The following is a 26,536-nucleotide window of genomic DNA, read 5'->3' as shown; positions in this document are numbered from 1 at the left end:
GTAGCATCTTTCATACCTACAAGCATGCTCTAATGATTGTAATAAAATATTATGGTCAGCAGTATCGAACGCTGCACTAAGGTCTAGCAGGATAAGCACAGAGATGAGTCCACTGTCAGAGGCTGAAAGAGGATCATTTGTAACTTTCACTAAAGCTGTTTCTGTGCTGTGATGCTGTGGTGGGCTCTGAAATCTGACTGGAACTCTTCAAATAAGCCATTCCTCTGCAAATGATTAGTCGGCTTTTTTTTTTTTTTACACAATTATTCTTTCAAGAATTTTTGAGATAAAAGGAAGGTTGGAGATCGGCCTATAATTAGCTAAGACCGGTGGGTCTAGGGATGGGTTTTTAAGTATTGGTTTAATTAATGGTTTCATTTAATTACAGCTTAAAGACCTGTGCTACATAGCTAATTATTAGAGATAGGTCGATCATATTTAAGATAGAAACATTACATAACACAAATGTTGATGGTTTGGAGGATGTAATTACTGAAGTGAACTCAGTAATTAAACAATAGTAATACCATTGTTATAGTAAAGTAAATAACAATGGTATTGAAAGTAGCCGTACATAATGTTATATCTGTGAAATGATCCCAAGTATTTTTTTCACTAATGGTTAAAATTTTATTTGTTAAGAAATTCATGAAGTCATTACTAGTTAATGTTAAAGGGATGGTTGGCTCAACAGAGCTCTGACTTTTTGTCAGCCTGGCTACAGTGCTGAAGAGAAACCTGGGGTTGTTCTTATTTTCTTCCATCAGTGATGAATAGTAAGATGTTCTGGCTTTATGGAGGGCTTTTTTTTTTTTTATAAAGCAGCAAACTATTTTCCCAGGCTTTCTTTTTCACTGGAGTTACATTATCCAGAGTCGTACATAGTGAACAAGTAGAATTATTAACAAGATAATCGACTGCTGTGCACAAATACTGTGGTACAGTGGTACAGTTTAAATACACAACTCACAATTAAAAACCGTCTTTCCAGTAGTGTACCTGGTTACACTGTATGAACAGAAGGGGGAGTAGGTTGACCGCGTTTTAGATACAGTATTGACGCTTCAGAGCTGGACTGGGAGCAGCCTGCTATCACAACCAGAGCCTGAAAGCTTGTTTCTGTTCCCTACAAGCCGAGCTACACCCATTAACAAGGGACTAGCGAGGCTTCGTTTGAAGTATTGGAAAGCTGTGAGTATCTGTTCCTATAATAAGATGTGCTTCTACTGAGAAGGCACATTTAGTGTTAAGGCAGCTGTGCTGAGACGGACAGGCAGCCAGTGGGGCTGACTGAATGATTTTCATAGGATCCCAGAGTGTTCCAGGATTTGCTTTACCAAAATGAGGGCAAAGAACTGAGGCTGTGACCTGAGCCAATTAGGCTAGTTAGCTAGCTAGACGCTAAATGAAAAGTGAAAAAAAAAAACATAAAATATGTAACCTTGTGTTTTTGGCGCGTTCTCATTTGGAATAGCATAAAACAAGAGATTTTGATTATTAGGTAACATTACCTTCATTTACAAAGCAGTAGCTCGGCTAGCTAATGTAGCTGAGAAGCTATACTTATTTTAGCTCTGTCATGTTTTTGTCCCCGACTTCACGCTTAATGAGAAGTGCGGCTGACAAATACGCTTTGTTTACGTTAGTGGTTAAGTATTAGTGTCGATTTAACCGCAGAAGCCAAGTAGATAAAAGGGAGGCAACTTAAAACTCTTAAGCCATTTAGCGTTTTAGCATTCCTTAACCAGTGCATATAGGACCTAACGCTACTCTTAGTGCAGACGCTCTTCGTTTATTTTGGCTACAGATGACAGAAGGTAATAATCTGAGCGGACTGTTAAGGAAACCTTTACTGTTCTGGCAAATTGGTTATTTGATACTGTGTTGCTAAACACTATATGTAAATCTGTACAACACGTTACCACGGTAGTTTTGCTGTATAGATATAAATAGCTGTGATCTTTTCAGTGCTATTCTGTTACACCTTTGAGCAGTTATGAAGTAGTCATATACTACTTCATAACTGACAGTTTAGGCTCTTGCCTGATGAGGTTTTTATAACAGCTGAATGACCTTTTTTGCTGGAAATCCGGACTTATCTTAGCAGGAGAAATCACTGACATAATTCACCTATTCCACAGTTAAAATAGTAGGAGTTTTTTTTTTATTTTTTGTAAATAAGAATCTCTGTGTATTACCCAGCAGTTTATAAGAACCAGGCTGAACCATGTGGATGTGCCTGCCTGGACTTTTCAGTTTGTGGCAGGACTTTACCTTATTTGTGAGGCTTACAAAAATGGTCTTGTCAAGCTTCTCCAGTGGGCTTCTTTAATGTAAGAATACTAGAAGTGTTCAGGGATGTAGGTCTGTTTTTTTTTGCAAGGTTGTCTACACATATGCTCTATGCAAACAATCAGGTTTGCTTAGACGTTTGATGCCAGCTTAAAAAAATGTTTTAGATCTGGTCTGTGCATTTTAATAGTTGTAAAATTATGTGTGTAATTACGGACATTTTTAACTATATGCAACAATACAGTGGTAAAAAATCCATTAAATAAGCAGGCAGAATCATGAAACAAAGCAGACAAAACATGTGGGACTACAAAACATATTCCAATACAGAAAGTGCTGCTAAACTGTTGAGGCTGAGAAGTGATATAAAAATGTAACTATGAGACAGTATAAATGTCTGTTGTCAGATTATGCCACCACTAGCAATAATAATAATAATACATCCATCCATTCTGTTCCGTTTATCCTTGTCAGGGTCACGGGGGAGCTGGAGCCTATCCCAGTGTACACCCTGGACAGGTCACCAGTCCATTACAGGGCTAACACATAGAGGCACACAACCATTTGCACCTATGGGCAATTTAGATTTACCAGTTGACCTAACCCCTCTAACTGCACGTTGGTAACCACAGAAGGTCCTGGCTTCAATTCCACCAACAGGCCAGAGTCTTTCTGTGTGGAGTTTGCATGTTCTCCCACAGTCCGAAGACTTCAATAATACTGATAATAATTATTGTTTATATTATTTAATTGTGACATTAATGAGAAAAGGCAATTTTCTTAGCCTGTCTGACTGTTCTAGGTGTGTGAAAACATTAGGGAATCATTATTCTTTCATTATCGCTGTTACAGCCGCACACTGTCCTGCTTACCTTAATTTTTTATTCAGTTACAACCTTTTGGTCTGTGTGACCTTCGTCAGGTACAAAGAAACAGTGTTCATACACGTTTGCGCATATATACACATTGAGTAAGATTCAGCCAATTAGGGATTTCTGGCTATTAGGTAAATGGTAAAATGGTAAATGGACTGGTTCTTATATAGCGCTTTTCTACTCTTCTGAGCACTCAAAGCGCTTTACACAACTTGTGCATTCACCCATTCACACCCATTCGCACAAGCACATTTTTCTAGGTGCTAGGCATGTCACACCTGCATAACAGTCCACTCAGAATGTCAGTGCAGTCATCAACAAACCAAATAACGTTTAACATCGCCATCTGATCCGATAACCGGACAATTCATGTCTCTTATATATTCAGAAATTATCACTTAAATTCATAAATTGCCACAATTACAGAACTAGTTTACAACAAATATTCCTACTTTATGCACAAACCAGTGATGTATAATATTTTAAAATACCAACATCGCAATATATAACAGTCACATATACCACTAAATACACTCATGGACACGCACTGGTGTGCATGGAGAGCAGTTACTGTAATATTTAGCAGTTTAACAGAAATTGTTCTCTCTGTCTCTCTCTTTTTTTAATTCTTAGCCTTTCCTCGCTGGATCATAGCAAACACACCTGACCTGAAGTCAGTTCAGCCGAAAAGGGAACACTAAGTTAATTTAGTGCCACAATGTTTAATCTAAAGAAAAAGGAGAAGGAGAAGAAGGAGAAAAAGGAGAGGATGTCTGCAGCAGAGCTGCGCAGTCTGGAGGAGATGAGCATGCGCCGTGGTTTCTTCAACCTGAAGAGGGAGTCGAAGCGGGAATCTAGGAACAAGCTTGAGATTTCCAACCCCATTCCCATCAAAGTGGCCAGCACCAGTGATCTCCCCCTCACTGACATTGAATTAGATGGCTTGAGTAACCGAAGCAGCATGATCCTGGATGACCAACTAAGCATTGCCAGCTCCAATGATGATCTGAAGGGTGAGGGTGGAGGAGGACAGGATGGACAACGCAGCTCAGTGCGAGATCGAGTTGCTCACTTTGGTTCACTTGCCAAGCAGAACTCTACACAGATGATGAAACGCTTCTCCTTTTCCCAGAGAAGCAAAGAGGAGAGCCCTTCAGAGGGATCCACCCCTTCAGGCCAGAATTCTGCTGCCCCATCCCCACAGGTGGAGAGTAAAGTTTTCAGCATGCTCCGCAAGCACAGCCTCAAGCAGCAGCCTGGAGCAGAAGCCCCCAAAAGAATCTGCATTCCCGAAGTGGTCGATAAAACCTTCCCTGCACAACTCCAGCTGCCAGCTGTGGTTGCTCCAAGTCCACCTGAAACCCGTGAACTGGAACTCCAGCGCCGTAACACTGGTGACTTTGGATTTTCTTTGCGTCGCACTACAATGCTGGACCGCAGCCCTGATGGAGGGGTGTACAGACGTGTGGTTCACTTTGCAGAGCCTGGTGCAGGCACTAAGGACCTGGCACTGGGCCTGGTGCCAGGCGATAGGCTGGTGGAGATAAATGGACGAAATGTGGAGAATAAGAGTCGAGACGAGATAGTGGAGATGATCCGTCAGTCAGGAGACACGGTGAGGCTGAAGGTGCAGCCAATACTGGAGTTAAGTGAGCTGAGTCGCTTCTGGCTGAGGAACACCGAGGGGCTGCGCAGGGAGGCCAGACTGGTAAGGACCTCTTCCACTTATATATTGCTTTGTTGGTGATCAGCAGTGGCATACAACCTTTTTGTCAGTTCTGCATATTTTGATTTTGAAAAGCCATGCACCTTTCAAACATGTAAAAAGTACAGAGTAATTGTCTCTATTGCCGAGATGTACAATTTGGGTGTTCCTGTGCTTATATTATTCTTTATCAAATGCTCATTGTTTTCTAGTTTATAAGTTAATTGTTAGTAGAAGCCTGGAGATTAAAACTTTCTTTAAAACATACGTTTTGTGCTGCTGATTGAACATAGCAAAGATGACTTTTATTTTCCCTTTCATGGTTTGAAATTATATTTTTGTCCACTCATTTCAAACTCACTTAAAAGGCTCTAAACAGAATTTTCTTACTCCGCCTCTTTTTCTTGACTAAACCCTTTTTGATTTTATTATAATTACCTAACCCTTACCACACCCAAGTTAATAATATATATTTTTTTACAACAAGAATGTTCTGGACCTTTTTGTTTAGTTTGTTCTTCCTGCTTCTGTGTGAGGTTTCTTCTGCAGCCTCTAAACCCTTCTGATGACCTTCTGATCTTACATTTTCAGTCATTTTTGACTGCTGTCATCTGGCAAAGGCAGGTGAAAATGCTGACCTTAGTGGTGAGGGTGTAGCTAGATGATTGATGTATTTTTAGGTTTTAGCCTTTACAGAGCCCTTCCTCAGCAGCAGCTTGGCACAGACTTGCATTTCTGCAAAGTCAGCTTTTCCTTCATTTTTACCTGAAGTGCTGATACACTCAGCATAATGTGTGTTTACACAGCACTGATTCCATCAGTACAACCACTGACTCGATATCTTACCGCTCAATGCTTTTTCGTTGACAGAATTACTGTTTTCATTTACTAATTCTTTCCTGTCACATTTACCAATTTAAACTACTGTCAACACTTCACAGATGTTTAACAGTATTTAGGTTGTAATGGTGATTCACTGGGCATAATTGTGTATTTTCTGTTAAGCTTTTAATTTGAAAATCCACCTCGTATGCTAATGGAAACTGAACGCAGTGTTAATGAAACTTGTATTGATGATTGCATGTTTAGCTGTCATAATGTACAAAACAACATTTTCAATAACCCGCTGAGTAGAATTGCAATGATTAGACAAGTAAAGATGGTAATATTTTGCTGATCCCCCCCTTTGTTTGATTCTGCTTTATATTTGGATCCTTGAACAGTTGTAATACTTTGTAGCTGAAAATCTTACATTCAGTTTGCGCTAATTGTATAGATACCTGGCTTTAACAGCATCTGAGTTTACTCCAGCGGGCTCAGTGTCCCGATCAGGGCATAGTTGGCAGTATCAGAGGACTTTGTTTGGCTTTGGATCAAGAGTCCTTGTGACACAGTCAGGCTGAAAGAGACTCTGATCCCCTACTCCCACAATGGAATTCATCTCCTCTGGGATGCAGGGAGTGACTGTGCAGCCCATGCTGCCTTTTTCTAAACAGGAGACAGAGGCAGTGGCTAACTGAGGAGGTCTTTCTCTACAGTGGCTGTTTGTTAGGAAAATGCTGCTCTGAGTACTGGATAAGGACTTACTTGTGTCATGTGGGGAACTTCTAAAGTTTTCATGAAGCAAACAGGAAGTGTACACCGGAGGGAACTTTGTTTTAAGTGTATAGACAATCTTTGGTCAAGTACGCAAACATTCTGCACACCACAGAATGATCCGTTTTGTTGAGTTTTTTTTTATGTATGTTAAACAGCAGGCCTCTCTGTGTCTCTTTGTTCACTTTAATTGATATCACCAACTTGGGTTAAACAAAGGCAAGCTGACAAAGGGCCCATCATTCAATCTTGATAAAGTGTTGCCAAGTCACACTCCCAATTCCAACAGCAGCTGCTGGCTTTTCTGCATATTTTAAGCATATTTTTAAAGCTAAGGTGTGTTGGTGCAATGAGTCTTCAACACAAGTATGAACACATTAAGACTTGATCAGGACTTGGAAGCAGGCAGACAGGATGCACTATTGTTTTAGCTGTGACCAGCATAGACAGGATATTCTTAAAAAAGCACGGGGATATCTTCGGAAACGAAACAACACATAGTACAATCATAGCCATATGTTTAAACTAAGGCCAGACACAGTAGCTGGGTCAGCTGATGTCAAAGCTTCTGTCAGTTGTTTTTTCGAAATGAACTTTTCTGCTGGTCATTTTGAGCATTTACTGATATTACTAAAAAACCATCAAAGAAACATTAGTGGTGTCTTCGCTCTTATGTATTTACATTGCACTGGGAACACCAGTCCACAGAGAGAAACACTGACCAGCCTGGCTGACCCTTTGAAGGGCTGCTCTAATGGTTTCCAGTTGCTGCCATAATGGAAAGCCCCTAACATGACACAAAGTAAGCCTCTTATCCAATTATACTCTGAGCAGCATTTTCCTGCTCAGAAGCCAGAGCTTCTGTCTCTTACCATGTTGTGTCCTGATGACTCTATTACACACACAAGCATACAAAGCATGAAAACAGTGGCAGCCATGCCGCCACAGCTGGTAACAGCTAAGAAGTTTGGCACACTCATAGTGTCTTGACCTGCCAGTCGCCTGGTCAAGGATATCCTGCCTTATCATCCTTTTCGATCTAAAAGGGACTATCAAATTGTTATATTGATTGATTGTCAATTGTTATTGTCATGTTATATTCAGTAAGACTTGAAACAAGTGACTGAGTTAGTTCCCGTTCTACTAAACAAGGGGATGTCCTTTTAGTCTGTTTACTTCCCGCTGTTTTTCTCCCTATCTTTTTGAATTTTGTCTTTGATTGGATCTGGCTTTCAAATGTCTTTACTGGCTGTCTCTGTATTAGGGTTTCCTACTTTACTGATGGCTTTCTTTCTATGTTAAGGCTCATTAGGCGCTAAGATAGTGATGTTTTAATTGTATAGAGGGCGAAATAATTAATTGGTCTCTTGCTGAATTTGTAAGTTTGCCTTCTTTGAGAGTCAAAGTCAAAGTCAAAGTCAGCTTTATTGTCAATTCTGCCACATGTACAGGACATACAGAGAATAGAAACTACGTTACTCTCAATCCCTAGATAAAATAGCAAATGAACATTTAAATATAAGAGTGATTAAAAATGCAAGTAAAATAATTAAAAAGTAAAATTTAAATAAATAAATACAATACAATTTTTACATATAACAAGAAAGCTATACAATATACAATATAATGAGTAAATGACATTGAGTGCAAACCAGGCAGAGTAGTGCAAATGGAGATTTGGTAATGTACGGTAAGAGATAGTGTAACAACAAAGTCTTATGAGGTAGTGGCAGTCCAATGCTCCACAAAGTGACTGGTAACTGGTGCAGGCCAGTGAGTGAGTTAGAGAGTGTGTGTGTGTGTGTGACAGAGTTCAGTAGGACCGTGGAGGAGAGAGGGGAGAGGGGGCAGAATCGGGAGGGAGTTAAGCTTCCTGACAGCCTGATGGATGGAGCTGTCCTTCAGTCTGCTGGTCCTGGCCCGGAGACTCCGCAGTCTCCTCCCCGATGGCAGCAGCTTGAAGAAGCTTTGCATTGGGTGCGTGGGATCAGCCGCTATGCAAAGGGATTTTTTAGTGAGACGGGTGCTGTAAATGTCCTGGAGGGAGGGGAGAGCGACACCAATGATCCTCTCTGCAGCTCTCACTATGCGTTGGAGGGTTCTATGACAGGACGCATTGCAGGCTCCAAACCACACAGTGATGCAGCTCGACAGGATGCTCTCGATGGTGCCTCTGTAGAAAGTGTGCATGATGGGGGCTGGTGCTCCTGCTCTTCTTAGTTTGCGGAGAAAGAAGAGACGCTGCTGTGATTTCTTGGCCAGTGCTGTGGTGTTGTACGTCCAGGAGAGATCCTCTGTGATGTGCACACCCAAGAACTTGGTGCTGCTCACTCTCTCCACAGACGCTCCGTCAATGGTCAGAGGAGCATGTTGGGTGTGCATTCTCCTGAAGTCCACAACAATCTCCTTCGTCTTCTCCACATTCAGAGAGAGATTGTTGTCAGCACACCACGTGGCCAGGCGTCTCACCTCACTTCTGTAGTCGGTCTCATCCCTGTTGCTAATGAGACCCACCACCGTTGTGTCGTCCGCAAACTTGATGAAGAGGTTGGAGCTGTATGATGGAGTGCAGTCATGGGTCAGCAGAGTGAAGAGGAGGGGGCTCAGCACACATCCCTGCGGGGCCCCCGTGTTTAAAATGATGGTGCTGGATGTATTACTGCCGACCCGTACTGCTTGAGGTCTTCCGGTGAGGAAATCCAACAGCCAGTTGCACAGTGAGGTGTTGAGCCCCAGCTGGACCAGTTTTTGAGTGAGCTGTTGGGGGATTATGGTGTTGAATGCTGAACTGAAATCTATGAACAGCATTCGAACATATGAGTCATTTTTGTCCAGGTGTGTGAGTGCCGAGTGGAGTGCAGTGGAGATGGCATCATCGGTTGAGCGGTTGGGCCGATACGCAAACTGGAAGGGATCCAGGGAGGGGGGCAGGACAGTCTTGATGTGTTGCATGACTAGTCGTTCGAAGCACTTCATCAGGATGGGAGTAAGTGCAACAGGACGGTAGTCATTAAAGCAGGAGGGAGATGACTTTTTTGGAACCGGAATGATTGTGGTGGCTTTAAAACATGTGGGGACGACAGCCTGGATGAGTGATATGTTGAAGATGTCTGTGAAGACATCAGTGAGTTCCACTGCACAGTCTCTCAGTACACGACCAGGACAGAGTCATCACCTGGTCACCAGGAGGGGGTGGGGTCTTCTGTGTGAGAACTGAACAGTGTCTCTCCACCTAGTCACATTTTGCTTGTGCATCAAATACAATGCAAAGCGTTAAGGTAATTTATTTATTTTATGATTATTTTATAATGTGTGTGGTCATCGCTATAGCAATGTGGCTGAGCATCTTGTGACCTGATTAGCGTTAGATACGAACGCTACAACAAAGGTGGACGTCGGGGTGTGGATATATCTGCTGCTTGGTCTGTGGCTTTTCGTCAGAGTCACGGGCCACTGTGTTGGGTTCTTTTTTTTTTTTTTGAAGCTTTTCTATCGTTGCTGGTTTTCAAAAATGGTGGTTTTAATTTTTTCACTTTGGAACCATGGCCGAGCAAGTAGTATTTCAGTACCAGGTACTATGCCTAATGGAAAACCTTTAAAACCGTTGCAAGTCGATCTGAGTAGGTACTAGTGGAAAAGGGACTTATCTGTCACTCCTAAGGCATACCTGACCATTGTCTCGATGTCCACATACATGTCCTGCACCACCCTCACATACTTCTGTACCACATCTAGTTTCCTGATACAGTACCAAAGTTCTTCTCTTGGCTTACTCGGTCACCCTGACCTGCTGCCCATCAAGCTAAAAAGCATCCTTTCTTCTTTGTCAGTGTCCAGCCTCTCATACAACTCAGTAGAGCAGGGCGATATGACCAAAAATGTCTATCACGATATACATTTGAAAATCTGCGATAACGACACAACTGACGATATAATTGACACTAGACAAAATACTTTACAACTCTACAACTTTATTAGTGCAAAAAACAACAACAACCCATCAATGTATTTTGCACTTACACAAGCAGCTTTTTAAGTGCATTAAAGTTATATAAAAATTTGCAGTGCAAATGCAAATCCTTGCTGACAGTTTAACCAAAAGGCATTTCCAGTGGAAATTGGCCGACATATCCTCAGCATAACCATGTATAATATCCACAAAACTTAAAAAGAGGTTATACAAACACTTATGTTGAAGCACAGTACGTATCACTCCGAGGCTCCTGCCTACGATAGCCGTAACGCTCCGACAGTCCATCAAGTGGTGCGGCTTCGTAGCTTAGCAAAGTCGTACTGAAACATTTGACAGATTTTCGAGCGCCGTGTACATAAAATCGTTTCGAGGTCAGTAAACACAACCAGAGTTCATACATAAGGCACACGGGATTATAAGGGGCACTGTCGATTTTCTGAAAAATCAAAGGATTGATTTTAAGTGTGCTGTATTTTCCAAACAACACGGTAATAATGACGGCCCGCTAGCATGCTCTACCAAAAATAGTGCTTTGTTGTATATCTGACAGACGAAAGCCAAACCAGTTCCACACCACTGAAGTTGCAGCATTTTTACAAACCAGTTCTGGTTCATCTGTTTCATTCAACGATCCACTTTCGCTCTTCTCATTCTTCGTCGCAGCCATGTGCGTATGTAAACAAAGGCACTGGCGCATGTGCGTTTTACCCATATTCTATCGCGATATGTCATTTTCCTATCGTTGCCCAACATTACACCGGTATTACCGTAAACGGTATGATATAGCCCAGCCCTACAACTCAGTATAAGCCTTTTCTTTTCCCTTGTTCGCCTTTTTTCAAACAACTTGCCTCATTCATAATGCATGACACAAAGCCCCACATTTTTAAGTCGCAATTTAATATATTTTTTTTAGATGTTATTATTTGATATCTTAATAATATGCAAACATCTTTTACATTAACATGTCTTCATATCATATTTAACAGAGGTCCCGCACATTAAAGCGGGATGATTCGTTATGGAATAATGTGCTTAAGGCATTATTATATTACATTAGTTTGCAATGAAATGTAACTGAACTACAGAGAGACACTTGATAAAATTAGCACATCCTCTCAGTCAGCTGAAGTTTTCTTCAGTGAATGTTGGCCTATGACACTGTTAAGACACAATGACGTCTGTGGTGTTCTATTATAAACACGTATGAAAACAGTGATATGTCAAGTTTTTGTCTTGGATGAGTTCCTTAGTTCCATGTTGCGCTCCTCATTTTTCCATCTCAAATCCATATTCCCCCTAAAAAGTGTTCAAGTAGTGTTATTATTGATGTAAGCATATATTAAGTAGAAAGAATGCCTTAACTTGTCATGTAATTGCCATTGCCAAGAAGCTTACATCTTTAGTATTTGGCACACTTTTGCATAATTATCTCAGCTATTTACAGCCACACCCTGTTAAGTAGGATAACATGCAGCATGGAAATGTTTAAGTAAACCTGCTAACTAGTAAATATTATTCACATAAGATTTTAACAGCAGGAATAAAAACTGAAAAGGTCTGAAATAAGAGGGCTGGGTGGAGCGTGAGAGAGACTGGAGGCTAAAGTAGTAAGAAGCCGTCTTTTCTTGTCTTAACAGGCTGCCTAAAAGCAACGGAAAGCACGTCTTCCCTTTAGGTCTCACTTTGGTATTTGTGGAATCTGTTTTCGAACAAATAGGCCACTTCCTGACCCTATCCTCCCGAGAATCTCTTGTGGAGGAAGAGGAATGAGTTTTTGAGGATCAGGGTTGATGGAGGAGGGAAGGAACTTGATGGGTTCATATGGCTTAGAAAACATCTTGGAAAACAGTTTGCTGTATGGTTTTCTGTATGGTAAACTGTTTTCTATGATGGTTCTACACGCTGTATTTAAAAAAACTTTTTTCGCACGTTGTTATTCAGCATGATCTAAACATCTGGAATCCAGAATAATGGACTCGGGATCATTGACTAAGACTGTGTTAAAGCTGACAGTAGTTCTGTACAAACACAGTGTCCTAATTAATGCTTTCATAAATGGAAGTGTTAATCATTTGTTTTCATCAATAAACAAAATGCAGTGACTGAACAAAAGAGAAATCTAAATCAAATCAATATTTGGTGTGACCACCTTTGCCTTCAAAACAGCATCAGTTCTTCTAGGTACACTTGTACACAGTTTTTGAAGGAACTTGGCTGGTAGGTTGTTAACAGCTTGGAGAACTAAGCATAGATCCTCTGTGTATGCTGGCTTCCTCACATCCTTCTGTCTCTTCATGCAGACAGTCTTGATTATGTTGAGATCAGGGCTCTGTGGGGGCCATGCCATCACTTACAGTACTTCTTGTTGTTCTTTTCGCTGAAGATAGTTCTTAATGACTTTGGCTGTGTGTTTGGGGTTGTTGTCCTGCTGCAGAATACACTTGGGGGCAATAAATAATCATTTATATTTCTGAAAGCATTCTTTTCTTATAGCATTTTTTTCACATCTGCCTAAAACTTTTGCACAGTACTGTACATGCATGTATACATAAAAAAAATATATACTGCAGTTGCTCTTGAAGATAAAAAGCTAATCACACCAAAGGAAATAAAATGTTCTTTGTGTACTTCTAGGCAGAGCAAAAAATGAAGATGTATCAAAAGCTTTTAGCCATGTACATCACATCAAGTCATGGCTAACAAGCAGTGGACAGAGTGTTTTCAGATACAACTACTATGGCATTAACCAGCCATAAAACCACGGACGGGTGCTGCTACAAGATCGTTATTATCTTGTCTAGACATCATACCTAACTATTAAAAACGAGGCCGTGTGTAAGAGCCATCAGAAATTCGGATTGTGTATAACCCGGAAACTGGTATGAATTAATCCAACTACACATAAATGGATGGGCATTTCTCTTTCAAAAGAGCTAATGCTAATAACACCACATACAAAGATGTTGCAACATCAATAAATAGGTCTTTTAACGTTTCAACATTCAACTGATGAGGACTGACAAGCCAGTAGACTGGAATGCCGTAGGACAAGTTTTAAGTTTTGTGATAAGTGATGGTTGGAGCACACATTTAATGGCGGTGCATAACTTTACATCAGTGTGTCACAGTTGCCTTTACTTAACATTATTGGTAATTACCCGAATATTTTTGTTTCTGTAATGGTTGCACTACGTGCATATGCTCCTTAATTGGAATAATGCTAAAATGTAACTATTGTTGTTATCCATAATTTTTTAAAATGTACTGCTTGCCAAAAAAAATAAGACAAATTGAAAAGCACATTATTATTTTCTTAATAACGACGCCAAATTGCATTTATTTAGTTGCATTCTTGAATAGAAAAATTTATTTTAGTGGTTGAATATGATATTTTATTAAATTCTTAATTCATACATTTTTTAAATTAATATTCTGACATTGGTTCTTGAAAAGGATTATATAAATATGTCTGTATAGGTTCTCAGTCATCCAGGTCATGGTAGTTTAAGGAACTTGGACTATGGAAATAATATTTTTTCTTTATTTACTTACTTTTGACTTCACAAAGTCAAGTCTAGTGTGCTGGTTCAAATTTAGGTATAAAAACGTGAATTCAGTTTGAAATGCGGCATTTCTGTTCAAAATGGTGAAAAAGGGAGGAGTCTGTGTTAAAGCACTTGTAGATGTTCGAGGGTTCTCACAGTTTGATCAAGTATGCTTTGGAGTGGATTGCCAAGACTGATACTTGCGGTAAGGAAGAGGCAGAAAGCCGACTGAAGCAGATATCTGGCACCTCAAGATTTTAAGTACTAGAGCCAGAGCTCCATCTCAGATAAATACGTCTAGATCAGGTAAATGGACTGCTTCTTTTATACCACTTTTCTACTTGACCCTACTTAGCTTGTGAGCTCAGACAAGTTCGTGGTCAGGGTGCTATGGCCATAATCAGGGTCTGAGAAGATCTCAAGAATGAATAAGCACATGACTGAATGAACAAGGCTTTAATGTAAAAATGGCTTATAAGAAGTCATTATTAAGCCCTGTTTGTACCTAGAAATGCCTGAGATTTGCTAGGGAGCATAAAAACATAACTGTAGACTACTGGAAGAAGGTACTCTGAATAGACGAGTCCACGTTTAAAGTGTGTTTCAGCATCATCCTGTTTATGTCTGCAGAAAAGCTGGCAAACATTTTGATGCTATAAGCAGTTCACCCAGATTGAAATCTCATGATCATCCTCACGCCACAAATCAAGATCTTGCATGAAGCTTCAGAATGAGGTAAATTGGAAGAAAAACTGTCAGTCAAAACAGAATTCAATGATTTGTAAGTCATTGAAAGCCTATATTTAATTTAAAGTACTGAAAATACAAGAGATTAAATGATAAATAAATAAACCAACTATGCCAGCAATGTATTTGAAAAAATCTGGGAGACTGGCATGCTTTTGGCTATGCTCGTCTCACTAATAACAAATGTTCAATTCTTGTAGAAGTAAACAAGGGCTTAAATACTTACTTTGCTTTCCCTGAGTAAGCCTTAATATGGACTACAGCAACAAAAAAAAGTATATGGCCTCAGCCTACAGAAAGGCCTTGGCCTTGGTGAAGTTGAACTTCTTGCTGTGAGGCGAGGGTGCACACCACCACACCACCATGTTGCCAAGTTCTGCATTTATAACATATTATTTTAAATATTCCTTGCATAAAGTATCAATAAGAGTATTTATTCTGCACGATGTGAATCCTCATCATTGAAATATTGACAACTGGCCTGTAGGTGTAAATAGACAGTGGAGTCCTGGCCTGACAAGTTAGCTCTTTTGTGTTGTGCCATCAGCTTAGTCAGAGGTTTTGTAGTTTCCCGGATGTATATATTATGTCATTCCTCCTGGCACTTAACAGCATGGACTATATTACTCTGTTTGTCCCAGGGGACCAGATCCTTCGGGTGGACCATGTTTGGGTTTGAAAGCTACAGAGACGTGGTGTTTGGAGAAAATTTGCGAGTTAGCGTGGATCACCCCGTGCGTGAGGCTGCACGGTGCTAACACGTTTACGAGCTAACCGCACTAATGTGTTGATGCCGTGCAGCCCCACGCATGGGCAATCCGTGCTAATGTGTTAACGAGCTAACTGCACTAACGCGTTGAGGCCGTGCAGCCCCACGCATGGGGTAATCTGTGCTAGCGTGTTAACGAGCTAACCGCACTAAGGTGTTGATGCTGAGCAGCCACATGCACTGGCAATCTGCATTAATGCGGTTGTAACGTTAACGTCATTTTAACAAGATTAATGCTGGCAGCACTAATTTTTAGACATAAGTTGTAACGGCCGCCATTTTCTTTGTGAGTGTTTATTACATTGCGTGCTGCGGGGAAAAGCCTGTTCTAACGTTTAGAACAGCCTGTTTTAAGGTTTATTTTGAGGACCTGATGGCTGTTTATTGCTTCCCATCCGTAAACTCCATACTCTATCGTGTGATTCTTGCATAGGTGGTAGAAGAGGTTTGCCGTGTTTGAGTCTGAGGTGGGGACCGGTTTGCGACATAATTTGCATAGCACAGTTTTGTGGTCCGTGTCAGACTTTTCGTAGTCAAACCATGTCCATGCTACAGAGGTAGCCCGTCGTTTAGGAATAAGGTCCTCGATTTGTTTTGATTGGTCCTTCTGTTTTTAGCTATCTGGTTCTGCCTCATCTTCACTGGATTTGCTGGTATTATCTGTGCCCCAGTAAAAAGATATTGGCGTTAACAGTGTATTTTGCGACAAAACGAAACAAAAGATGGCGTATAATTTGAAATGATAAATGTTTTCATTTCATTATCCTATATATTTTGTCATATCGAACAGCCCTAATAATTGGTCATCTGGTAACTTCCCTACCACCCAGAGCCTGTCCCAACTCCTCTTTGAACTCTGCATAACATTTTTCCTTTTTCAACTTCTACCAAGAACCAGATCTATTCCCTGGATGAAAAAAGTCCAAACATGCTCCAGACTTGCTGTGGAGATATTGTTAATGCTAATATTGTTGTGCTAAAATAAATACCACATTTCTGAGGAAGCCAGTTACCTAGCTCTCAGCAGGTAAGAAATGTGTGTAAGAGTTAAAGAAAAGTGGCGGATTAGCACACCGCCAGAGCCCATGTCTTGGTTTGATACCACAGTTTGTTTTGGTCTGTCTCTGTTAGTGCTGCTGCTGCCTGAAAACCACACCGTCAGCACTCTCCTTTTTCTACACACTAAGCACAGTGACACAGCAGCATGGTCAAAACATGCTGTCTCCGTTGAAACACTTGGATGTTTCCCTGTCAACGCTATTATTGTTCACTAAAACTAAAAGAAAATCTAAACAAAAACTAAACTTTAAAAAGAAATTAAAACTGAAATGATTTTGTGGACTTGGAAACAAGCTAAAGTAAAACACAAATATATAGGAAATATCCCCAGTCTTAGTGTGTATCACTACTACTTTGATGAGGATCTATGCTCTCTATACAATAATACTTAATTAAAAGTAACACTCTAACTGAATGTGTTCTTTTTATTTAAGGAATCCCGCTGACTTAAGTAATTACACTGGGTCCTGTGGTTGGGGTTGTTGTTGGTATGTTGAGCTGGCAGTGGGAGAGATCCAGCTCTGTGTGTAATGTAACAGCAAACGTGTGTGTAAATAATGGATGCAAAGCATGTTCATGCCATCGGGGTCTGCTGTGGTCATTCACATGAGACTTTTCCATTTTATCTTGTGCAGCAACTAGCAGGTCAAGCCAACCAAAGTATATATCATTGTGATCATTAGCTCTGATGAGTCATTTAGTTATTTTGTTCTTGACAGCAGACACTTCCTGTATGAAACCCCCCAAAATGCAAGAGTAGGAATTCATTGCAACAAATGTAAGCATGCTCCTTGTTTTTTGGGTCTTATACTGTCTTGTGGTATTTGAGATATAGAACTCACCAAGGCACTGGTGCCACATAGATTGCAATGAATTGCACTCCATTCTGTGTGGCAGGGGTGTTTCAAACATAAGTGATTTCATGGTTTGGCTACTAAGCTGTTGTTCAGTAGAAGATGTGGTCAGAGTGAATCAGTCACATTAATCACTTTCATTTACCTCTAAGCACATGCTCTGGCTCATACTTTTGTTAAACTCGAGTGGATTCAAGTGGAGCTCCAGTTTTTCACCTAGTGCCAGGTTAAATTATGGTCTCGGGGCCCCATTTAAAAAATAAAATAAAAAGAAAGAAAAGTTTATTATAAATATATGCACACTTAAAAAGACCACATTTGTGCCACTCAATGAAAACTGCTTTTCAGTTTTTGTTTGACCAAATGGGCAGAGTGCCTCTGTGTTTTATCTATAATTTCCTCTCCTGACCTAAGCCCCGAGATTTCTGCCAGCCCAACACAGCAGACAGTGGATTAGCCTGATTGTACACTACGGTATTCAGTCATAAGTTATGGTGTGTGTGTGTGTGTTCACCTAACTAATGGCTTGCATATAGCAATCTAGTAATTTACAGATATTGTATTTACTTTTAACTATGCAAAAGACTACTGAAATATCATGTGAAATATGTTGGTTGAGTTTGAGCTTTAAGTCATATAAAATCTATCCCACCTCTCTTTTTTCTGTAAGAGTCAGTCATCCTTGAAATGCATCTAGGAAACCTTAGGGGAGGTGATTATGTAATTTAGGTTTTAGGGTTGCACATATAGAAACTTTTTTTAAAATTTATTCTTGTACCTGTACTCTACTGTGATTTTTATCCCTGATATCCCTGTGTTTTGTTTTTTGTTTTGTATTTTTTTGTCGTCAGTTCAAGTCAGAGTTACCCTGATGATATTGTCAGGAACTTTTTTCAGACTTGACAAAACTACAGATTACTGAGCCACACAACTCCCTGGTAAATTCGTAAATTCATGAATTGTAGTCATGCTCAACTCTTAAGTAATGTTGAGTGATATCAGGAGTTAGGGTGATATGACCCAAAATTCATATCTTGATATTCTTTAGCTGGATGGCGATATAAGATATATATCTTGATATGTTTTTTAAAGCCATAAAGTAAGAACAAAAAGAGAGTTCTTAGTCAAAGCTGTGTCCCAAATCTCACACAGGCACTTTTATTAACATACAGCATAGATGTACAAGAAAAAATTACTCTGAAATAAATTATCAGCATTTATTAAATAATAATGCTCCATAAATAAAACATAAAAAAATAATGTTGTTTTTGTGCATAACAAAAAAGCTCACAATTGTGCAGTCAAAATGTAAACTAAAAGATGCTGAGCATAACAACAAAGACAGACCGCAGCAGGTTTCGTGGTCAGTAAACACAACCAGAATTCATACATAAGGCGCACTGTCGATTTTTGAGAAAATGAAAGGATTTTAGGCCAGTCGTCAACGTGTTAACCCGGTTAGCTCATTAACGCGTTGACGCCGTCCAGCCCTACGCACGGGGTCATCTACGGTAACTCGTTAACAGAGATTTGCCCCGTTAATGCAGTTATGGCCTTAACGTCACACTGGCAGCACTAAAATAGTAATCTTCAAATGTTTTCTTTTTACTGACCAGCTCCTCTTTGATAGCTTCCGTGTCCATCTTGTCGTTGCCTGCAGGTGAAGCGATGGGGGAGGGGGAGTTGTGTTCAGTGAAGGGGAGAGGCGAGGCTGAGTAACGTTGTGTAGGGACAAAAGTGGACGAAAGAGAGGCAAACTTGCGGCTCCACAAGTATAATTAAAGTAACATAGACTATATCGATATAAACGATATTGTCACATCTCATATCTCGTATAAAAATATATCGATATATTTAAAAAGTCGATATATAGCCCAGTCCCATCAGGAGTCATTAACAGATCAAAAGTAATGTACCCAATTTTTCTCAAATAAAGTCAGTTAATCTGGGTTTATTTGACACACACATAAAACCAAAATGGATTCCAGTAGGAAAACAATCCTCCCCGGCTGTGTATGTGTATGTCTGCAAATACTGCAAAAAATCTTGTGAAGACGTGATGTTTTTCTGTCCTTGTAAATTGTGTGGCTTTGAAATGATTGCAACCTTTTACTGTTTTGTTGTTTTTCACTTACCTTTGTGTTAGATTGGCAAAGCTGTGACACTATCATTGGGTAGAAAAGTTGATGACCATTTCTAACACAGCCGGCTGATTTCAGGATCATCTTTTTGCTGGTACTAAATTGAATTGTGCTCCCACGGATCTTTGTGAAGTGTCAGCACGAGGCTTGGTACATAGATGTCACCAAATACACCCACCAAAGAGGGAAAAAATTATCATGAAGGCCTGAAGTTGACATAAACAAAGAACCCTTTCGCTCTTTGAACACATTTCCAAGTTAACTTTCAACAACCTAAATCCTTTATGGATTGTGATGTGTTCAGAAGCTGCAACCTGATTTCTTCTGACATCATTGACATGTCATCAATACATTCCATTGAACCACACATGCTTTTAGCTTTCATGATGCTGGGGGTTTTAGTCAATGAGGCTGTTTGTTTGGTTTTGGCAGCAGTCACTGGCCTGTGCTTTGCTGCCCCAATATCTCTTGCACTTTGATCAGATATGAATTACAGGAGCTGATTCTTAGTGTGTAAAGGGCATCATCTGCTGTTTTGTTATGCCTATGCATGCCTCAGAAATTACAGTAGCCAAACAGAATTCGCATGCTTAGGAGTGAAGAAATATGTTCATTTGAGATGGGGTATTTTTTGTTTCTTTTGAAATGTAGAACTGTGTATGTCTGTTTGTGTATGCATTATTATCATCTTTGCGTTTTTAATTTTGTCACTACCAACAAATACTCAACTTTGCCACCTGCAGCCCTGCCTCTGCTCTTTTTGTTAGTGCTATTGTCTCTAAATTATACATAGCAGGTCTCACTACCATCTGTACACCTTATCTTTCATTCATGTTGCTATCCTGTGACAAATCACCTGACACCTGTCTCCACCCACTCCATCTTGCCTGAATTCTCTCCGCCTCTCTTGTGCATTTGTATGTCTGCCTTTGTGAGCACAAAGTGTAATATTTTGAAAACAAGGAAATATGGGGACCTTTGACTTGTTCAGTTTAGATTCTGGTTTAGGTTAGGTTAAAGATATTGCTATCAGCACACGTGGTATGAGACAGTCATGAGATCGAATAATATAATCATTAGGCACCTTGAGTCAACTGTTGTTGTGATCCGGGACTATATAAATAACACTGACTTGAATCACCTATAGCTTTTTATATTACCGTATATCCAATAATAGGATAAATTTATATCTTCATGTAATTTAATTATAAAGCTGTCAGTTTCACTGTAATTTGTGATTTACACCAGTATGCTGTGTTTTCCTTAAGTTATCTTCAAATAGAGTAGGCTGCTGGTGATCAGTAAAAAATTGCTATGTTTTTATTGTCAAGATTATTAGATACTTTGTCATTAGATTCTTTCTCAGGATCAAGGGTCGAGGATTAGCTTCTTAATTTTACCATATGAGGAAAGAAAATCAAGAGTTTGTAGCTGGGGTGCTGTTTCTTGGATGGGAAACACCCAGCTGCTTCTACTGATGGGTGCCAATGATATTCTGGGCAGTTTTAATCATCTTCTACAGAGCTTTCCGGGCTTAGGCCTTGATCATCCCATTGTGATGTTTCCAGTTAAGAAGATTTCTGTTGCTCTTCTTTAGAAGTCAACAAGTACTTGAAGTTGAGTTGTTTTTGAGCTTTCTTCATTAGGGTTGAGATGAGTGATAACCACAGCTTCAGTGATGTAAAGTATTTCGCCTAATTCAACAATCGAGTCCTTAGTTCTCTTGATCATAAGCAGTGGGTTGTTTAGTGAACTTTTACATGGTAAAAGCCTGGACTATGCTCTCACGCTTTGCTTTCACCTTATTTTTGTCTTTCCATATGTTAGTAAATTAAGTATGTAATATTCTAAATATTATATAAATAAAATGACAGTTAAATATTTTTAGAAAAAAACAACAGAGTTGGGTCAAATTTCAGACTGTTGATTTCATCTCATCTGATTTGATTTCACACAAGCCTTTGCATACAGGACTTTGCTACTCATGATACACAGAGTCACCGTAGAGATGTTACGTCAGCGCATTTCTCCCTTCTTTCACCACCCTCTTCTTTAGGCTGCATTCTTTCCAAAGGCACTTTAGCTTGACATTCCCACAACCCTCATTCTCTTTCATCTTGACTAAAGCTATCATAAAATATTTGTACCTTATCTACATCAATCTCCCATTCCCTTCCCAGATTAATGTGGAAGCCACTGCAGAAAAATATATTCTGTAGTTTTGGGATTGCTGAAGTGTGTGTGTGTGTGTGTGTGTGTGTGTGTGTGTGTGTGTGTGTGTCTGTGTGTGTGTGTGTGTGTGTGTGTGTGCGTGTGTGTGTGTGTGTGGTTTTTTTTTGGTTCCATGGCTCCATCTTGTGGAGAAAGATCAGAAGTGTGGGGAAATGCAGAGCACTAAGGGGTCAATATCTGCTGCCTACTGGCTGCTCCCAATAGGGCTTAAATATCTTGGACTCTCCGCCAGTTGCGCTTAGAACTGAAGAAGTGTCTTGGATGAGAGGTGTAACATATTCAAGAAACTTAAAGAAGTCCAGTCGCTTTTCTTTCCAAGCTCCTTAGATTAACATGATCTGGATGACGGGGAACCTTCACAGGCTCATAAACCTGACAGCTGCAGTAAAAAGTACTGTGATTGCTCAATGAGTAGGAAAGCAAAATTTAAGTACCTGTTGATGCCTTCTGCGTTTTCATTTTTGAGTTGTTTCCATAATTCTCCTGATTTGATCTTTTGCACATCGAGGGGCTGCTGTCTTGTGGCTGGTTCTAAGCTTTGGATAGCTTTAGCTTTGGACAATTTGCCTTTCTTTAATCTTTATAATGTCCATGTCAGCTGGGTGAAGGGGATTAAACTGTTTGATTAGGTTTGTTGTTACCAATGTTTTCATGGCTGACCCCTGAACCCCTGGTGAACTTTGCATCTTCACTCAGAGTGAGGAGCTTCAATGCAATATTTTTGTGTGGCTGTGAGTGTGTGCATTACTTTTTGCCTGCATCGTGTGTTGCACATTAAACAGACCAACCTGAGCCTGACCAGTTGGCCACCAATAAGGGCTGAGGACATTGGCAATGGGGATTTTCTGGTCCCTGGCTAGCCAATCAGCGCATCTCTAAAACATATGACTGTGGTAATTAAAACATGCCTCAGACAGGGTTTACTTACTAAAACAATCACTTAAAAATATATATATACATATATAAAACGTGGGTCCTTTTTAGGAAAAGCCACAGATTAGTATAAAAAACTCCTGTTAACAACAACAGTAAATAACATTACTCATAAGAGAACAGACTTTACTTAACTGGGACTCATTCAACTGAAAAAGTACCACAGTTTAGACAGAACAGAGATAAGACCTGGGTTTTCTTTCTTTCCTTTGCTAGCAGCATGAGAGAAGCATTAATTTCCTGTAACATGTTCCACTCTGCTTCTGCTTTCATTGTGATGCCTTCCTTTAGCTGCTTTACACGTCTTCCTCTTTGCTGTATACACTGGTTTCACAAAGGAAGACAGTGCAACTAGGAACCCCAGCACTCTACACAGCACATGTAACATGTCTTGTACAAAATTCAAAAGCAGAGAGAGTTGATAAAATAGAAGGTTTTGTAGAATTAGAAAGCTGTAGTGCTAAATGAGGAATTGAATTGGAACAAGATGACTCGACTAAATATGAAGGTACGTTACCATTATATGGGACATGGCATTGTAACTCAACTCGGAAGTTCTAAGAAATAATGGCTAAGATCTCTCCTGAATATTGCTCTATGAGATCGATGTATCTTTTGTCATTATAGCAAGCTCGTACTATAGTGCTGTGCAAATTCTGTGTCTCTGTGTGTACATATACAGTTATGTTTAAAAATTGAATTACTTGAAAAAACAAAAACTGGGTGCACAAGTTGATATTATTTAGGATTTTCTGTAATCTGAACAGGCTCAAAAGTATACATACAGACTTAAATACATTTCTCAAAAACTTGCAACAGTTTTTAATCAGAGTATACCATCAAGTCAGTTAGGTTGCAGAGGGAGTTATTAATCAGTTCCAGCTGCTTTGGTGTCGAAACAGGTGCACTAGAGAGGCAACAGTGAGCCGACCCCCAAACAGGAATGGTTTTACAGGTAGAAGCCACTGACAATTTCCCCCTACTCATCTTTTCTGACCTCTTTTTCACTGGTTTTGCATTTGGTTAAGGTCAGTGTCACTAGTGGTAGCATAAGAATGGCTCATCAATATGTGCTGTGGCCAGAAGGTTTGCTGTGTTTCCCAATCCCCCCCAAGACAGAATCACTTGTCTGATCAGGACCATACCATTACATTTTTTTTGTTCTCAAAGATATTTTTATCAGATTAAAACGACAAACAAAAAGAGATACACAAAAAATTCTTATACAATATGTGAGTAGGTAGGCTTCACGATGATTGCTTAAGCTGACATAATAAAATACAGCTTAATAACACAATCACATTAGGGCTGGGCTATATCATACCGTTCACGGTAATACCGGTGTAATGTTGGGCAACGATAGGAAAATGACATATCGCGATAGAATATGGGTAAAACGCGCATGCGCAGTGCCTTTGTTTACATACGCACATGGCGGCGACGCAGAATGAGAAGAGCGAAAGTGGATCGTTGAATGAAACGGATGAACCAGAACTGGTTTGTAAAAATGCTGCAACTTCAGTGGTGTGGAACTGGTTTAGCTTTCGTCTGTCAGATATACAACAAAGCACTATTTTTGGTAGAGCATGCTAGCGGGCCGTCGTTATTACCGTGTTTTTTGGAAAATACAGCACACTTAAAATCAATCCTTTAATTTTTCAGAAAATCGACAGTGCCCCTTATAATCCCGTGTGCCTTATGTATGAATTCTGGTTGTGTTTACTGACCTCGAAACGATTTTATGTCGTACACGGCGCTCGAAAATCTGTCAAATGTTTCAGTACGACTTTGCTAAGCTACGAAGCCACACCGCTTGATGGATTGTTGGAGCATTACGGCTATCGTAGGCAGGAGCCTCGCGGAGTGATACGTACTGTGCTTCAACATAATATTACCGTACTGTGTGTGTATAACCTCTTTTTAAGTTTTGTGGATATTATACATTGTTATGCTGAGGATATGTCGGCCAATTTCCACTGGAAATGTCTTTTGGTTAAACTGTCAGCAAGGATTTGCATTTGCACTGTAAACTTTTTATATAACTTTAATGCACATAAAAAATGGTAAATGGCCTGTATTTATATAGTGCTTTACTAGTCCCTAAGGACCCCAAAGCGCTTTACATATCCAGTCATCCACCCATTCACACACACATTCACACACTGGTGATGGCAAGCTACATTGTAGCCACAGCCACCCTGGGGCGCACTGACAGAGGCGAGGCTGCCGGACACTGGCGCCACCGGGCCCTCTGACCACCACCAGTAGGCAACGGGTGAAGTGTCTTGCCCAAGGACACAACGATCGAGACTGTCCGAGCCGGGGCTCGAACCGGCAACCTTCCGATTACAAGGCGAAAAAACAGCTGCTTGTTTAAGTGTAAATACATTGATGGGGTTTTTGCACTAATACAGTTGTGGAGTTGTAAAGTATTTTGTCTAGTGTCAATTATATCGTCAGTTATATCGTTATTGCAAATTTTCAAATGTATATCGTGATAAATAATTTTGGTCATATCGCCCTGCTCTAAATCACATATCTTTTAATTGTTGTTTACCCCCTACCCATCCCACACAATAACTCTGTCCCTCGATCCAGGTTAAAAAAACCCCCAAAAAACCCCCAACAACAACAAAAAAACCGAGGAAAAACAGAGGATTTGCTGAGCAGCCGAAGGCTGGAAAAATATTTCAGGAATTGCCTCCACACCTTGTAAAACTTTCCGGTGGTGTTACTAATCGAATAACAGATCTTTTCAAGGCTTAAATAACACATAAGGCGCCTCAGCCCCGTCCATCTTAGTAGGACTGCACATTTCGCTACAAGGGAAGCAAAAGACACTGACAAGGTCAGCTGTGCATCAGCCTCCCCATTAGTGCCAAAAATAGAAACTAATGGATTAGGATCCATATGATATTCAAGAATTAGAGACAAAGGTTGAAATATGTCCATCCAGAATGTTTTGAGTTTAGGACATGCCTAGAACATATGGATAAGAGAAGCATCCTCACTCTCACATTTATCACAAGAGGGGTCCACATTCAGAAAAATACAAGCTAATTTGACTTTTTACCAGAACGGTTGAGTCTAACGGGCAGTTATCTTTGCTTTGGAAATAGACCCAAGATATAATGCAGCGTGTATTTGCTGCCCAATAGTAATACTGGAAATTAGGCATTGCCAGGTAGGGATGGGTATTGATAAGATTTTCACGATTCCGATTCCATTTTCGATTCTGTTTAACGATTCGATTCTTTATCGATTCTCTTATCGATTCTTTTTAAAAAAGGAGAACACTAAGTTCGATTAGCTTAGAACTTCGTTTTATATCTTCTCTTTGAACAAGATAGAAATTTAGGAGTAACATGGTCTTACAAACCCAACAGTGAGATCTTAAGAGATCCAGCCTACGGCTCTTCAATGGGGTGTCACAGGGTGCCCAGGAAAAAAAATTGTAAATGTAAAATAATAAAATAAATATTCTTCTGTAGCAATAACAAAGCATAACATAAATTATTCAGTAGCAATTACACAAGAATACCCAGTAATGTCCCTGCCTACAATTAAACACATTCACTTACCTAAAATTGGGGGCATCTGCTGTGGCAAATGGGTTCAAGCCAGTGTTGCCAACTTAGCGACTTTGTCGCTATATTTAGCGAGTTTTCAGACCCCTTAGCGACTTTTTTTAGAAAAAAAGTCGCTAAAAAAAGACGTGAAAGCGCGTATTGCTTTTACTCTCAACAAGCAGTGGGTGCTGTAACGCAGTCAGTTCTTCTTTTACTCTTTTACTCTTATGCTGTTTTGTGGAT

General features: G+C 40.0%; 1 protein-coding gene across 5 annotated transcripts in view; it reads left to right on the top strand.

Annotated features, from left to right (window-relative positions):
- Positions 1-1,054: 1,054 nt before the first annotated feature.
- myo18ab (myosin XVIIIA b) overlaps positions 1,055-26,536 on the top strand; it is a 131,826-nt gene continuing 106,344 nt past the window's right edge. For 3 of the 5 annotated variants that reach the window (XM_026192028.1, XM_026192023.1, XM_026192022.1), the window contains exons 1-2: positions 1,055-1,191; positions 3,801-4,875. In XM_026192028.1, coding sequence (XP_026047813.1) covers positions 3,886-4,875 — 990 coding nt within the window. In that variant the 5' untranslated portion in view covers positions 1,055-1,191; positions 3,801-3,885. Of the gene's footprint in view, positions 1,192-3,800; positions 4,876-22,071; positions 23,233-26,536 lie in introns of those variants that run through there. The other 2 variants (XM_026192027.1, XM_026192018.1) reach the window with 1 other exon arrangement.

Source organism: Astatotilapia calliptera, chromosome 14 (assembly GCF_900246225.1).
Source record: "Astatotilapia calliptera chromosome 14, fAstCal1.2, whole genome shotgun sequence".
NCBI classification, from domain to species: Eukaryota; Metazoa; Chordata; class Actinopteri; order Cichliformes; family Cichlidae; genus Astatotilapia; species Astatotilapia calliptera.
The sequence above is the reverse complement of the archived record's forward strand: the minus strand, read 5'-3'. Positions and strand labels throughout refer to the sequence as shown.